This window comes from Oncorhynchus nerka, linkage group LG11 (assembly GCF_034236695.1).
Source record: "Oncorhynchus nerka isolate Pitt River linkage group LG11, Oner_Uvic_2.0, whole genome shotgun sequence".
Taxonomy (NCBI): Eukaryota; Metazoa; Chordata; class Actinopteri; order Salmoniformes; family Salmonidae; genus Oncorhynchus; species Oncorhynchus nerka.
The window spans coordinates 43,791,600-43,807,050 of record NC_088406.1 but is presented as its reverse complement, the minus strand read 5'-3'; the positions used below and the strand labels follow the sequence as shown (position 1 = coordinate 43,807,050).

Genomic DNA, 15,451 nt, shown 5'->3' with positions numbered 1-15,451 from the left:
GGCACTGATGTTGGGCAATTAGGCCTGGCTCGCAATCAGCGTTCCAATTCATCCCGAAGGTGTTTGATGGGGTTGAGGTCAGGGCTCTGTGTAGGCCAGTTAAGTTATTCCAGACCAATCTTGGCAAACCATTTCTGTATGGACCTCGCTTTGTGCACGGGGGCATTTTCATGCTGAAACAGGAAATCCCCAATCTGTTGCAATAGACTTGGAAGCACAGAATCGTCTAGAATGTCATTGTATGCTGTAGCGTTAATGTCCCTTCAGTGGAACTAAGGGGCCAAGCCCGAACCATGAAAACAGCCCCAGACCATTATTCCTCCTCCACCAAACTTTACAATTGGCACTTTGCATTTCGGGCAGGTAGCGTTCTCCTAGCATCCGCCAAACCCAGATTCGTCCATGGGACTGCCAGATGAAGCGTGATTCATCACTCCAGAGAACGCTTTACACCACTCCAGCCAACACTTGACATTGTGCATAGTGATCTTAGGCTTGTGTGTGGCTGCTTGGTCAAGGAAACCCATTTCATGAATCTCCCGATGAACAGTTCTTGTACTGACGTTGCTTCCAGAGGCAGTTTGGAACTCTGTAGTGAGTGTTGCAAACAAGGACAGACGATTTTCACACTTTGCGACCTTCAGCACCCGACGGTCCCGTTCTGTGAGCGTGTGTGGCCTACCACTTCATGGCTGAGCCGTTGTTGCTCCTAGATGTTTCCACTTCACATTAACATCACTTAGTTGACCAGGGCAGACATTTGACAAACTGACTTGTTGGAAAGGTGGTATCCTATGACGGTGCCACTTTGGCCTTACTGAAAAGCTCAGTGACGTTCAATCTACTGTCAATGTTTGTTTATGGAGATTGCATGGCTGTGTGCTCAATTTTATACACCTGTCAGCAATGGGGGAAGCTGAAATAGCCGAATCCACTCATTTGAAGGGTTGCCCACGTACTTTTGTATATATAGTGTATGTGCTCCATATACGTGCTTTCTTTTCAGAATAGGTTGTCTCTGAGAATCCTCAAATTCTACAGAATTATATATATATATTTTCCACTTTTCTTAACTTTATATGTATGTATTTTTTTGTTTAATCATAAATTGAAGTGTAGCCATGTAATAATACAATCAACAGTCATTACAAATAATCATCCCACAATAGTGAAGTGGGAGCTAAAAGTTAATGGTGCCATAGATTACCCTGCAGAACAAATCTAAGAGTCTGGTTGGATTGCCAAGAAAATACAGACATCATCCTGTTTGTAGAAGTTAGCAAATACAAGCTACAAAGCACCTGGTGTGATATTCTCTGACTTAGTATTTTGAGAGAACCTGCACTGCAGCTTTTCAGAATCTGTAATTCATGGGAAGGGGCCTGTGTGGTATTGTATTGACATGGTTGTATTGTTATTATGTTGTCTAGCTGGAGTTGCTGGGTCAGAGTGTGTATGACTTTGTCCACCCATGTGACCAAGAGGAGCTACGGGATCTCCTGGCGCCTAGGCCAGGTGAGACAAACCACCCTTTGTATGTTTGTGTGTGCGTTCATACGTACGTGTGTGAGTGAGTGACTGCATGCATATGTGTGTGTGTGTGTGTGTCTATGTTCATCATGCATGCTCACATAGGTTCCAACTCTACCATCTCTCCAACCCAGGTGTGTCCAAGAAGAAACCAGCGCAGCAACACACAGAGATTAACTTCTTCCTTAGGATGAAGAGCACTCTGACTAGTAGAGGGCGCACTGTCAACATAAAGTCTGCCACCTGGAAGGTACGTTTGCCCCCAAGAATCCTCCAGATGTGACGCTTGTCATTCAGGCCAAAGAGTTCAATCTTGGTTTCATCAGACCAGAGAATCTTTTTTTTCTCATGGTCTGAGAGTCCTTTAGGTTCCTTTTGGCAAACTCTAAGCGGGCTGTCATGTGCCTTTTACTGAGGAGTGGCTTCCGTCTGGCCACTCTACCATAAAGGCCTGATTGGTAGAGTGCTGCAGAGATGGTTGTCCTTATGGAAGGTTCTCCCATCTCCACACAGGAACTCTGGAGCTCTGTCAGAGTGACCATCAGGTTCTTGGTCACCTCCCTGACCAAGGTCCTTCGACCCCGATTTCTCAGTTTTGGCCGGGCGGTCAGCTCTAGGTATTCTTGGTGGTTCCAAACTTCTTAGATTTCAGAATTATGGAGGCCACCGTTTTCTTGGGGACCTTCAATGCTGCAGTAATTTTTTGGTACCCTTCCCCAGATCTGTGCCTCTACATAATCCTGTCTCGGAGAACTACGGACAATTCCTTCGACTTCATGGCTTGAGTTTTTCTCTGACATGCACTGTCAACTGTTAGACCTTTATATAGACAGGTCTGTGCCTTGTCCAATCAAATGTATTTACCACCGGTGGACCCCAAGTTGTAGAAACATCTCAAGGATGATCAATGGAAACAGGATGAACCTGAGCTCAATTTTGAGTCTCAATGCAAAAGGTCTGAATATTTATGTAAACATTTCTAAAAATCTGTTTTCGCTTTGTCATTATGGGGTATAGATTGATGACGATTTTTATTTAATCCATTTTAAAATAAGGCTGTAACATAACAAAAAGTCAAGGGGTCTTAATACTTTCCGAATGCACTGTACCTGCTGTCAACTTGTGCACTAGGTTAATATATGAAGCAGATGGCGTTCTTCATTTTGCCTGTTTCATTATGAAGTCGTTCCCCAAGCAGCTGATTGAGTCAGTCACGTGGTTTATTGGTTTGCAAAGAGCACACAGAGCAAATGGAAGCGTTGTGACGTGCCGATCGATCCACAGAGAGGTGATCAAGTTACACTTGAAACTCACAACTGTTTGCTAGCTAATTATCTTATAACTAACTATACATTTGACTATCTAGGATGTGCCAAATACATTTTCTCCAGCTATACATTTGGTTTGCTAAGTTGCTAGCTTGCGAGATTTACAGCAGAGACGAGTCCCCTCCTTGATCAAGATTCCTGCTGTTAGGCTGGACAATAGAACGAGTCAAAATTCACCCAAGGCTGAAAAACGGCCAAAGAACATTGGTTGAGCTGGAACACTAGTTTATGTCCACTTGTTAACATTTAGCTTGTGTCCGCTATGGAGAGAAATAGTGCACACTAGGGGGCGCTAGCGGTAATACCCCGGAATGGTACAGGATGGTATGAACATCTGGATACCGCCCAACCCTATTAGGGCCGTCTTTCACCATTCAGTGAGATTCATATGTAGCCCAAGTTGCTGTTTCCAGTGACGTTGCTAGGACATTAGAGAGACATCAATTACCATGAGATGAAGGCCAGGACACTTGATCCAGCTGAAAGGTTATAGGTATCTCTGGCAGGACAGGCTGGCTGGCTGGCCTAGATATCAGGGGGTTGTCTGTACCCTCTCCAATCATATTCTAATGATGAGACATGGGGAAGTAACCATGTCTCTCTGGTTTATGAGTCTGGTTCTCTTATTTAATCCAGCCTGCCTTACGTTCTTTCCTATTGGAGTGACTATGGCTTGCCTACATCATTGGTAGCATAGATGGTGTCCCCTATTGCTTCTCTCATTTCTGCTTGGCTCGGTGTCCAGCATCGAGAGGTTGATCCAGGGGATAACACACAGCTTTATTTTCTTAACATTTCTGGACTTTTTGTGGAGTAAACATTTTTGACCATTACAAATCATATTATTTCCTGACCCCTAACATTAACCCCTAAACATAACCTTAACCCCCAAACTCTAAACCTAACGCTTAAGCTTAAAATCGCATGTGAACAAATTCAGGACATGAAAGAAGTCCTGACTTTTCAAAAAAGTTGTTTTCCTACCTTGTCAGGACATATGGGTGAGTTGTTAGGACGTTGGGGTACTGATAAGATAGGAAAACAAGTGTACACACGTGCACCAACACACAGGGCAGGGGTCCATCAGAGACCATGACGGTCAGAAAGCCTTGACTCAGTTACGCTCTGGACTCCAGTAGAGGTGTGTTATTGGGGTGAGTCTGTGTTCTCACTCTTGGCCATGTTACAAGGGTGCCACATCCCAATTTAACACTGTCATTCTAGTACCTCTCCATCTTTCAGTTAGTTGGTCTGCGCCAGAGCTCTGGTCTAAAGTAGTGCACTTTATAGGGAATAGGGTGCCATTCGGGATGGGAGCCTTACTCTTCTATTGAAGAATCCTTTAAATGTTTTCACTTTCTTCTAACAGGGCATGTCTAGCTTCAAGCCCCACTGTGAATGTTGCTTAACATAGTCCGTCTGCCCTGAGTTGACGCTACAACAGAGATGGGCTACACGTGGCCCCCATTTTAGTTTAAAGACCCTCGTATCAATTCCCACACAAAATAAAACGAGCAACTGCAGCCCCTTATGATGAGTTCAGATTTGTGTCCCCCATCCCTGCTCTACTACTTTCACATGGGTCCTGATGCCCATTCATGTGCCCTGTAAGTATATATGGATAGCCATTGTTATCTTACTGCAGTCTGTGGCCCCCAGGTGCTGCACTGTACAGGCCACATGCGTGTGTGCTGCAGTGGCGAGGATTCATCACCTCCTGCAGGCAGCTTCATGACAGTGCTGTGTGAGCCCATCCCCCATCCGTCTAGTGTGGAGTTCCCCCTGGACCGGAGCACGTTCCTCACTCGACACAGCATGGACCTGTGCTTCACACACTGCGATGGCAGGTGAGGCTGAGCGAACACACACACACACACACACACACACTGGTTGTATTCTTTTGTGCCGGTTCTGTTGCAAAACATTTCTTCAACGTGATGTAAAATATGTTGGGTTCTTAAACGGAAGTTGTAGTTGATTTAAATGTTATGATTTCCACGCGTTGCCATTCCAATCCGAAAAGTGTTTGGCTCCAGCTGCCAATCTATAAATGAATGAATGGGGGGGGGGGGGCAGGACAGAGTTTGGGAAACCCTGCTTGATAGTGGAGGGAAGTCACTGGGGTCACTTCCAACTTCTTCCAGACGCAAAAACATTTTCTTTTTAAGAGCGACACGACTGAACTGCAATTTCCGTTTAAGAACAAAATGCAACTCAACAGCGTTTGGAGTGAAGTTTTGTTTGCAAAACGTTTTTGCAACAGAATCGGCGTAAGGAATACACCCATGATTAAACCAGACCGAACACTCACTTTTAGGCTAGTACACACACACACGGCAACAGAAACCTCACACACATACACCCCAGGGTTTCCGTTAGCCGGTAATAGCAGGCTTTTGTTCGAACAAGTTAATTAGATTTTTTTGCAGATGGAAATACGTTTGACAGGGCATGCGGTCTATAGGTTAATTTGCATAATCTAGTGACATTTAATATGTGCGTGTGTACAGTATATTCGTTGTATCTTATTTATCACCCGCATACAGATACAGAGCCTTTGAGTGGAAAATCTGTCAGAACTCTCAAGAGGTGCTGCTGCACCTGGGAACTCTGAAAATACGAGGTCAAATCATGACATCCGTGATCTTTAGGTTTGAAAGTCGGAGCTCTAGCAAGAGGCCCGCGTTGGAATTCCGAGTTGGATGACTGTTCAAAACTAATTTCAAAACAAAAGTTTTCCCGTTAATTGCATTCAGAATTCAGTAAGAAGGACCACACATCGTTGCATCCTCGACTTGCATGTTCTGTTAATACGAGTTACCATATTCTAAAAGTGGTTTCTGTCACTCTGAGCACCGTGGGTAGACGCCCTAATCAGGTTACGCACTTAGTGCATATTGGTCCGGTACATTTCTCAAATATCTGGTCAATTAAAATGTTGCCGGTCAAATGTCCGCTGTCACATTTTCCGAACAGAAACTCTGACACACACACACACGCACTGTAAAGGGGATTGTCAAGTGAATAAAAGCAGGGGTTAGAACCGGTTCGGGGAACAGCACCAAAAAAACGTAAAAGAACAACATTTTTCGAGGAACGGAAACAGAACCGGCAACGAGTGTTCAATCTCCAGTGTTCCGGAACAGAACCGTTATTTTCAAATCTTGAGAACCGTTTAATAATATTTTTTGTTTAAAATGTATGCATAATATCTAGTATATAATGATGTAATTCAGTGAAGTGCTGATGCTAGTAATAGCCCAAACACATTCCAAGTCATGCCATGATGTTCAGAAATTCAAGCCCCCTAAAAGTTCACCCCTTTTTCTCGCTCTCTCACCACTCATGAAATTTCAGTCGCACCTGCACTTGTATGCCCAATCAAACAACATGTAAACTACTTGCTCACCTGTTCCGTAGCAAGCTTCTCTATCCACGCTAATTGGTGGAGTAAATTAATGAGCTGAATGTAAAATCATGTTGATTTCACAAGTTTAAAAAAATTACGAAAAGGAACTAAATAAACCATTACTTTTGGGTGGATTTGACCCGGTTCAGAACTTTATTATATTATAGGAGTTCTGTTCAGAACGGAATGATTGGAAAATTATTTTGGTTCCCAACCCCTGAATAAAAGAGGAGCAGTTGCTGATATAGTCAATCATAAATCAATTAGATTTCATACATGTTGCAACAGGGAGACAACCTCCAACATAGAAAAAGTCTGCCTGGACTCCTCGGATAAGGCCCTTCATCCATTATCAGCAGACAACTGTTCTGTCAACAAGGTCATTAAATATTCTCAGACTGCAGCTAAATCAGTGGCCTTAGCCACCGTCGGCACAGATTACCAGAAAGTATACCATCGGCACTTAAACAGGTCAAAGGTCTGTTTTTAAGAAGTTAAAAGATATCAGTAGTCAGTTAAAACGGATAATTATAGACTAACAGAAGAAAATGACTTAACCAAACATGTCATTAACATAGCAGCACCCACTCGTAGCACGCGCTCCAGCAGGTATATCTCACTGGTCACCCCCAAAGCCAATTCCTCCTTTGGTTGTCTTTCCTTCCAGTTCTCTGCTGCCAATGACTGGAACGAACTGCAAAAATCTCTGAAGCTGGAGACTCATATCTCCCTCACTAGCTTTAAGCACAAGCTGTCAGAGCAGCTCACAGATCACTGCACCTGTACATAGCCCATCTATCTACCTACCTCATCCCCATACAGTATTTATTTATTTATCTTGCTCCTTTGCACCCCAGTATCTCTACTTGCACATTCATCTTCTGCACATCTACCATGCCAGTGTTTAATTGCTATATTGAAATTACTTCACCACCATGGCCTATTTATTGCCTTAACTCCCTTATTTTACCTCATTTGCACTCACTGTATATAGACTTTTTGTTTTCTTTTGTTCTACTGCATTATTGACTATGTTTTGTTTATTCCATGTGTAACTCTGTTGTTGAATTGCTATGCTTTATCTTGGCCAGGTCACAGTTGCAAATGAGAACTTGTTCTCAACTAGCCTACCTGGTTAATAAATAAAGGTGAAATTAAAATAAAATTAACATGATATTAGCATGGCTAATTCCAGTTTCACCTCCTAGGGGAATGTCTCCCTCGGGGTCTCTCCACATATACAATTATATTTATAACATATCATTAACAAATCAAATACAGGAAATCATTGAATAAAATAATTTCCCACTACACACAGACAGACAGCTGGAGGGGGTCATCCCCATACCGTGGGAAAGTTTATAACCATTGTTAACCACTCTCAGCGGGGCTCATAGAATTACAATAACTCATAACTCATTTACCCCAGCAGATTAAGATACCATGTTATACCATTCCCTCTCTACATCATCTCTGGTTGTTGACTCCAAGCTGACCTCTCACCCCTGACACGTCCTTCTGTCTCCACTGTCTTGCCAGGGTGTCAGAGCTAGTAGGATACGAGCCAGAAGATCTGATTGGCAAATCTGCCTACAAATTCCATCATGCCCTGGACTCAGATCATGTGACCAAGAGCCTGCACATCCGTGAGTCTCTGAGAGCAGTGTGGATTGTAGGTGGAAGGGCCCATGCTAAAACATTGGTTTCACTGAACTAGACCGCAGTCCAAATTCAAAGTAGACAGCCCTCGGCCCTAAACCCTCAGCTACAGCTGGCTAGCTAGTTTTATAGTTTGGTCATTTATTCCAATACATTTCAGAATTCCCAAACATGTTTATGAAGCTAGCTCCTTTTTATAGGGTCCTCATTACGACACTAAGCAATTTGCCAATGATAAAATCAATGTAATCTGTATATATATATTTTTTAATGCAAGCTAGCTTCATATAATTTTATCTGACATGCCGAAAATGCAGCAGTTTTGATTAAATGCGACACTTTGCGGCCACCGAAGTATGACGTGACTACAGTTTGCATTGAATTGTGGGTCATATCAAACCCCACAAGTGATTAGTTCTTCACTCGCTCCCTTGAGCAAAATCAAGTGCTGAGGGGGCAACGTTACGTCTTGATCACACCGATAGTGTTATTGTGCGAAATAGTAAGCAGCATCATCTGGATATGTGTGCAACAAATGTTCAACATTCACCTTCTGCTACCATTTCTGTCAAGCCGTCTACCAGATAGTTTGACGCTTACGTTCAATAAATCCAACATCTGCACCACACAGAACGTAATGCAGCACTGCGTTGCAGAGACAGTTGCAAGGAAATGAATATACTTCTGGTGTACCAAAATGCCATGACGCTGTCAATCAAACTGCATCCGGTTTAGACTGGGATTTCCCCCAAGGGAAAGTGACTAGCACGAGGGCTGAGGGGGGTCAAAATAACGTGTTTGGACTGCAGCCCTAGTCTCCTTTGTAACTTTATCATGTGACAAATGACAGTACTATGAGAGTCTGTGTAACACTGTAACGTGTTATGCCTGTGAGTGATGCATAAGTAACTTGACACTGTGAGTACTGGGAACGACGTGTTGTTGTGACAGCTGTTGTCGGGCAGACTTGATATGCTACTGTTCAGCCTTTCCTCCTGGGTGCATGTGGGAAGCAGACTGATCAGTGTGAATAGAGCGATGGACAAAGACATCAGAGCTACTGCTAGGCTCTGCTCGAATGCATAGGGGTGTTTCTCAATATGCATATACTACCATGCTCCACAATCTCATGCTCTGAGTGCATTCTCCCAGGACGTTCTCTTGAGCATGTTCTTGTGAGGATGAGAGTGTGGAGAACACATAAAACATGACATTTAAGAAGCACTCACACTCCCCCTACTGTATTACCTCACACTATACCTCCCCATTCACTGAACCTTCTTCCAGCCAGGGTAATGGCAACAAAGGAGACTAAACAAGATATACACAAAGCAAACATTTTACTTCATAATTATCAGCTAGCTATACTGACTTGCCTAGTTAAATAAAGGTTTAATAAATGTGAATCATTATAATCTAGCTAGCCAGCTAGTTAAAGCAGGCAAAAATGACCTAAAACGAATGTTTTGCAAGGTAGATGTCAATTCTTCGTGGGTAGTTGGCCACAAATAATTGTTAGCTAGCCAGTTAGACCTATTGACTTACGCTTTGATCAGACCGATAGTTTTATTATGCGAAATAGTAAGCAGCATCATCTGGATATGTGTCCAACAAAAGTTCAACATTCGCCTTCTGCTACCATTTCTGTCAAGCCGTCTACCAGACAGTTTGAGGCTTACGTTCGATAAATACAATGTATTGTAGCGACCCGCACAGACAGCTGTGTGTTATGTGCTAGGCTGGTTGGTTGTGTTGTACTGACCAGTACCCGGTGTTCGCGGGGTCCGACATGTCAATCAACCTGCTATCTGCCAATCACGGGAATGCCTGGAATGTTCTGATGCCGGGCATCCTGGTGGTTGGCGGAGTGGCGTGGAGGGGGGTTGGGCATTGGAAGTTAAGACCAGGTTCAGCCTTTGTTCTCTCTCTCTCTTACGTCTGGGCTTCACAAGAGAAGGTCACGATTGGCTTGTGGGTTATCTGTCATCTATTTGGCGTGTGCTACGGCCCAAACAGTAGCCTGTGTAAAGTTGGTTCAATAAACCGTCAATTCGCAAACTCAAGCCTCTGTCTGGACAATTGTTCATTTATGATCTAGTCAGGTCATTACAGTATGTTACCACACAGAACGCACTGCAACTGCCTCTGCAACGCAACGCTGCAAGGCAAACGTGGCATTCCATTGGAAATTAATTGAACTTCTGGTGTACCAAAATGCAATAAAGCTGTGTCTGGGCTCGCAATCTACGCACAATACTGTGGGTATTGTAGGCAGGGTAACATCCCAAAATTAACGCAGCATGTATTTATTAATGTATCAAGATAGATATTGTATTCTGACAACACATGAGATGTGATTGGGCAACATTTAATTCCAAAGTCTGAGTTTATTTTTCTCTCGCTTCAGCTCAAAGAATGGCTGCCATTGATTTTCAAGAAATGTGCGTATTTCTTTTACGTGGTTGCATCATATATCTGTGCATACTTTCCGTTGAAGCTTGTATCGACGCATGCTTCAAAATACATTCAAACGGGAGTACGCATTCGAGAAGTGCCCTCTGTGCTCCGTTTCGCATACTTTGATTTAGACCGGTATGGTAGTATGCATTTTGAGAAACATCCATAGTCTATCGTCAGACCACTGAGGCTTTGAGTAGCAACAATCATCATAGAGTTCTGATAAATGTAACAGCTGCGTAATGGAGCGACATACTCAACGCTTTTTGATAAAAAAAAATATATATATATATATCCATCAAATATTGAGTGAATTATATCAGAAACAATTGTATAATAACAGACATGTATGTAATCCATCAGTTTTGGTGGGAATTCAGGTTTCACCTTTGACATAAATTGTTCTTTTGTGACAACCTAAAGCTTTCACCGTAGATTCCACTCATATTCATGGTTGTTTTTTTGTCAAATCCTCTTGTATATTCAACATTTGGTGACGTTCTTTTTAAGAAAATTATAACCCCCAGTTTTATAATCTAAATGCTGTTCTCTATAATTTACCAACGCACAAATAGTTTACATTGTGTGGAAGATCGAAACCCGTATTTAGGAGATTTTGGCTGTTCCTTTTCAGGAGTGGCTTCCATTGCAGGTGAGTTACTTTGTGAACGTTTCAAATGATTTAATCATAACTTTTTTTTAAACTGGCCCATAAAGGAACACTCACCTGTAGAAAGATCGCTTTCTCCTCTGTCTTGTGGTATAAATATTGTCTTTGTGCATTTTAATCCCCATCCAAGTGTCGGCGTTGTAAAAGATTCCGATCAAAATCTTCATATCGCTGTTGACATTTTGAAGGGAACCAGCATGTGTTTGAGCGGTCATGACAGACATTAGCGCAGGAAATTTGCATTGTACAAGCAAGGAATGGGCATTGATTTTCTTTTTAAACAAATCGACCCAGCAACAATTATTTGACAAATGTATTTTACACCACACAAAAAACAGGGAAGTAATGGCTGGAAAGGGGAATCCTGAGGTGGGCGGGGCATGCGCTTTACTAGCTTTTAGGAGTGCTACAGTGAAGTGGTCAACTTGAAGTGTGCGTGCGTGCCGGTGGGTGTATACACATGTTTTTATCTGTGTACATTTCTAATTGTCATCCACTGACCTGTCCTACCCACTGCCCTCCCCCCATCTCAGTTCTGTCCAAAGGCCAGGTGTGCACCAGTCTATACCGTTTCCTGGCTAAGAGTGGGGGCTTCGTGTGGGCAGAGACCCAGGCTACAGTCATCTACAACAACAAGACCTCTCAACCAGAGGCTGTGGTCTGTCTTAACTTTATCCTCAGGTAATGCCCCACCTCCTCATCTCCTTTTTCATGACACATATGTTCATCCCTTTCCATTCTCCCTACCCTACATCTTCTCCATACTTATCATCTGTCACTGTCTGTCTGTCTTTGTGTCTCTCTCTCAGTGTGGTGGAGCAGGCGGATGTGGTGTTCTCAGTAGAGCAGACTGGCTGTGGGCTGAAGAGTGATCCTGTCTCTGAGGCCTCCGAGGAGACCGTGTGTGACAGTGACAACAGCAGCAGTGGAGAGCTCTCCCTCCAGCTGAAGGAGAACCCAGAGGACCTCCTCCAACTGTCCCCTGTCTCAGGAGACCCCATCGTACCCCTCACAGGTCATCCTCAAACTTTAATTCACACCGTAGTACTATACTAACGTGTGGTTAGTGTCTCCCCTGAGATTGGAAGGTTGGGAGTTTGTTCCCCGGTGGAATACCAAAAGATTCTGTGGCCTGAGGCCCTACGACAGACTAGTGTACTAGTAGATCAAGCTGCCTCATGCTACAGAAGCAGCCTCCTGCCCTATGGGCCATTCTGGCTCAGACGAAGCTTACTTACTACAAATTAATTCACTGTCATGAGTGCTCACAGGGCTTTTTATGTTTGTGCCTTGACATGTGTTTCTGCAGACTTTGCGGAGCCGTCATTCGGTCTTCCATCAAGCTCTGACTCCGCCCCAGATTTCCCTCAGGAACTGTGCACCCCTGAGCTGTGGACGCTCCTCTCACCCATATTCAGCAAGCTCACCTCATCAGCACCAGCGCTGGTAAGAACTTTAGTTGATTCTTAAATGTCAGTAAAGATACAGTATCTAGAGTCTAGTGTTCTCACTGATGAGGAGTCCACTATATATCTGTCCTCGTCAGATCCCCGTTGAGGAGCTGCCAATAGAGGACGAGGTGGCGAAGTTGTTTGCCGTTTGTCCAGATGAGAGCGTACAGAAGAGAAACCAGCCTGAGGTACATGCAGTATACAGCTGAACACATAATGATGTTGCATGGTCGCCACACAATTACCTAGCTAGACCACACACAACAGAGCTGGATTTCTAGTGCTTTCCTATTTCTTCAATACCTCAAACTATTTTGAGAGAGGGACATTAGTAAGAGGGAGCCTATACCTGGGATTGAGCAGTCTGTCTCCTGTGCTGGTAGGACATGGACGTGGTTGATCTGGACATGCTGGCTCCGTATATCTCCATGGATGATGATTTCCTGCTCAGCGTCCAGCTCCCTGAGACCCCTGAAAGCCCCTCCCCAGAGCCCCCCACTGCTACCAGGAAACGGTAACCATCTAGTCTACTGACCCACTGCTGTCTGGGTCACACCAGTGAGAGAGACAAGACGACCGGTTGGATTTAGTGACAGTGGTGTTTGGATGTTTTGGAGTGACAGTGGTGTTTTGGAGTGACAGACGGTGGTGTTTTGGAGTGACAGACGGTGGTGTTTTGGAGTGACAGACGGTGGTGTTTTGGAGTGACCAGACGGTGGTGTTTTGGAGTGACCAGACGGTGGTGTTTTGGAGTGACCAGACGGTGGTGTTTTGGAGTGACCAGACGGTGGTGTTTTGGAGTGACCAGACGGTGGTGTTTTGGAGTGACCAGACGGTGGTGTTTTGGAGTGACCAGACGGTGGTGTTTTGGAGTGACCAGACGGTGGTGTTTTGGAGTGACAAGACGGTGGTGTTTTGGAGTGACAAGACGGTGGTGTTTTGGAGTGACAAGACGGTGGTGTTTTGGAGTGACAAGACGGTGGTGTTTTGGAGTGACAAGACGGTGGTGTTTTGGAGTGACAAGACGGTGGTGTTTTGGAGTGACAAGACGGTGGTGTTTGGATGTTTTTGGAGGGACAGTGTTGCTGAACGTTCCAAACTGTAACTTCCACAGAAGTCATGAGCAGGATGAAGACATGCCCTCCCAGCTGATGAGTCAGGACAAGAGACCGAGACACTTGGTGTCCCCCATCCAGCACAAACTGCTTCTCAGCTATGCCCTGCTGGTGAGGGCCTTTAAGGTTGTCGGAGGAGGGGGTTGGGAACAGTGGATAACATTTGTTCAAGGTATCATTAAAATGACTTCATGCACAATGATGTGTTATTTAAGTTGAAATGGTTTGTTTGTTTCAGGACTGCCTAGAGGATGTAGACAATCCAGAGTTGGAGCTGGGGCCAATCCCCCACAGGCGGTCCCAACTGCTGACGGACAGAGACCCCATCCTCGGTGAAGCCCAGGGACTATGTGACACTGCAGGTACAAACACACGTCATGGTACTACTGTATCTTGGGCAAATATTTAGTACGCAAATGCCAGACATGAAGCCTGTCATACTGTACCTACCAAATTCAACTTAGCTAATATCTACTGAAATAGGTGATGATGACCAATCCCCCTCAGTTCTCCACCTCTTCCCCTTCTCTCTCATGTTATCCCCCAGCCATGATGAGGGACCTCTTCTTGTCCCGCCCACCTGACCCCCTGACCTCCTCTCTGACTTGAGGAAGCAGCTGCCAATCTTCCCCTGCCAGCTGGGGAGTGCTGAGATCAGAGCCTCAACAGGATTCACACACTCCCCAACCAGACACCAGCACCTTCAACTCTGAGACTTCCTCACTCTTGCCATCCCATGTTCACAACAACAGCCTGTTATGGTTTTCCTTCTTTTCTCTCTGAACTACTCTTTCATGTCTCAGAGTAGGTGGCAGTACTAGGTTCCCCCCCACCCCCCCTTCTCATTCAGGGTTGATAAGTGTTCTCCTCTATTCTTGTGAACACTTGTAGACTATAGTCTAAACACTACACTTGACCCCATGGTGCTTCTGAGGTCAGAACAGAAAAAAGAACATAAGTCTGACAAAGTGGTGTTTTAGGACACAGTGATGACCCTTCAGTTGGTCTATTGTTGTTTAGTACGGTATGTGGACCTGACAGTCTGTACAGGACATCAATTATTATTTTGTAACAAACGCACAACGGTTATAATATCTCCCAATAATACCTCAGAACGATCGTCAGTGGCATATATATGGGTCATTTTTAGAAGAAAAGATCAAATGAATTACTATCAACACAAGCCATTGCTATTGACCAGTTGGATGCAGTACTCAGGCAGTTGTTACCTCAACAAATAATCTGTAGGTCAAACTCGACTGTCAATACAAGGGCTCTTTGACTGCCATCTCTTTCCAACCAAACTGACAAATTATTTCAGAGGCATCTTTTTACCTCGTCTTTTTTTTATATACTTTACATGCTAGACTTTAGAACAATTTGATGTATTAAAATAATGTTTTGTATGCTCGCTTATGACTACTATTGTATGAACCGCAGTGTTTTCCTTGTTTTTATCATGTATTTCTAGGTTGCACCAGATGATCACCTTATCATTTAATCAGTAATTATTTCTTTTCGGAATATGATTGCTATTTTGCAAATCCAGTGGATAAATATCTGATATACGCCTTTTGCGTATTCATTTCACACCAAGTAGAAATGTTTACTTAACACCTTGTCAATTACTCCCCTGTTGTCTTTTATTATGAATCTATCGTTTAGGAGAAAAGATCATTGGTTTGAAACACACAGGATTTATTTTAGTTGCATGTTTATAAGATTGCATTTAGATTCATCTTAATGTTTTAGTTCCATTTAGACATTTGCCTTTTATCATAACTTTCATTTTCAAAGACTAGTGTTATTGACTGAATAAACTGATAGACAAA

The 15,451-nt window shown here is 43.8% G+C and overlaps 1 protein-coding gene across 1 annotated transcript in view; it reads left to right on the top strand.

Moving 5' to 3' along the window:
- Positions 1-15,451, top strand: part of LOC115136932 (hypoxia-inducible factor 1-alpha-like) — a 26,016-nt gene extending 10,565 nt beyond the window's left edge. Inside the window, exons 4-15 of the mRNA XM_029672854.2 lie at positions 1,431-1,515; positions 1,665-1,780; positions 4,518-4,705; positions 7,807-7,913; positions 11,587-11,734; positions 11,863-12,068; positions 12,363-12,499; positions 12,600-12,692; positions 12,888-13,018; positions 13,619-13,730; positions 13,858-13,981; positions 14,167-15,451. Coding sequence (XP_029528714.1) covers positions 1,431-1,515; positions 1,665-1,780; positions 4,518-4,705; positions 7,807-7,913; positions 11,587-11,734; positions 11,863-12,068; positions 12,363-12,499; positions 12,600-12,692; positions 12,888-13,018; positions 13,619-13,730; positions 13,858-13,981; positions 14,167-14,228 — 1,509 coding nt within the window. The 3' untranslated portion in view covers positions 14,229-15,451. The remainder of the gene's footprint in view (positions 1-1,430; positions 1,516-1,664; positions 1,781-4,517; positions 4,706-7,806; positions 7,914-11,586; positions 11,735-11,862; positions 12,069-12,362; positions 12,500-12,599; positions 12,693-12,887; positions 13,019-13,618; positions 13,731-13,857; positions 13,982-14,166) is intronic.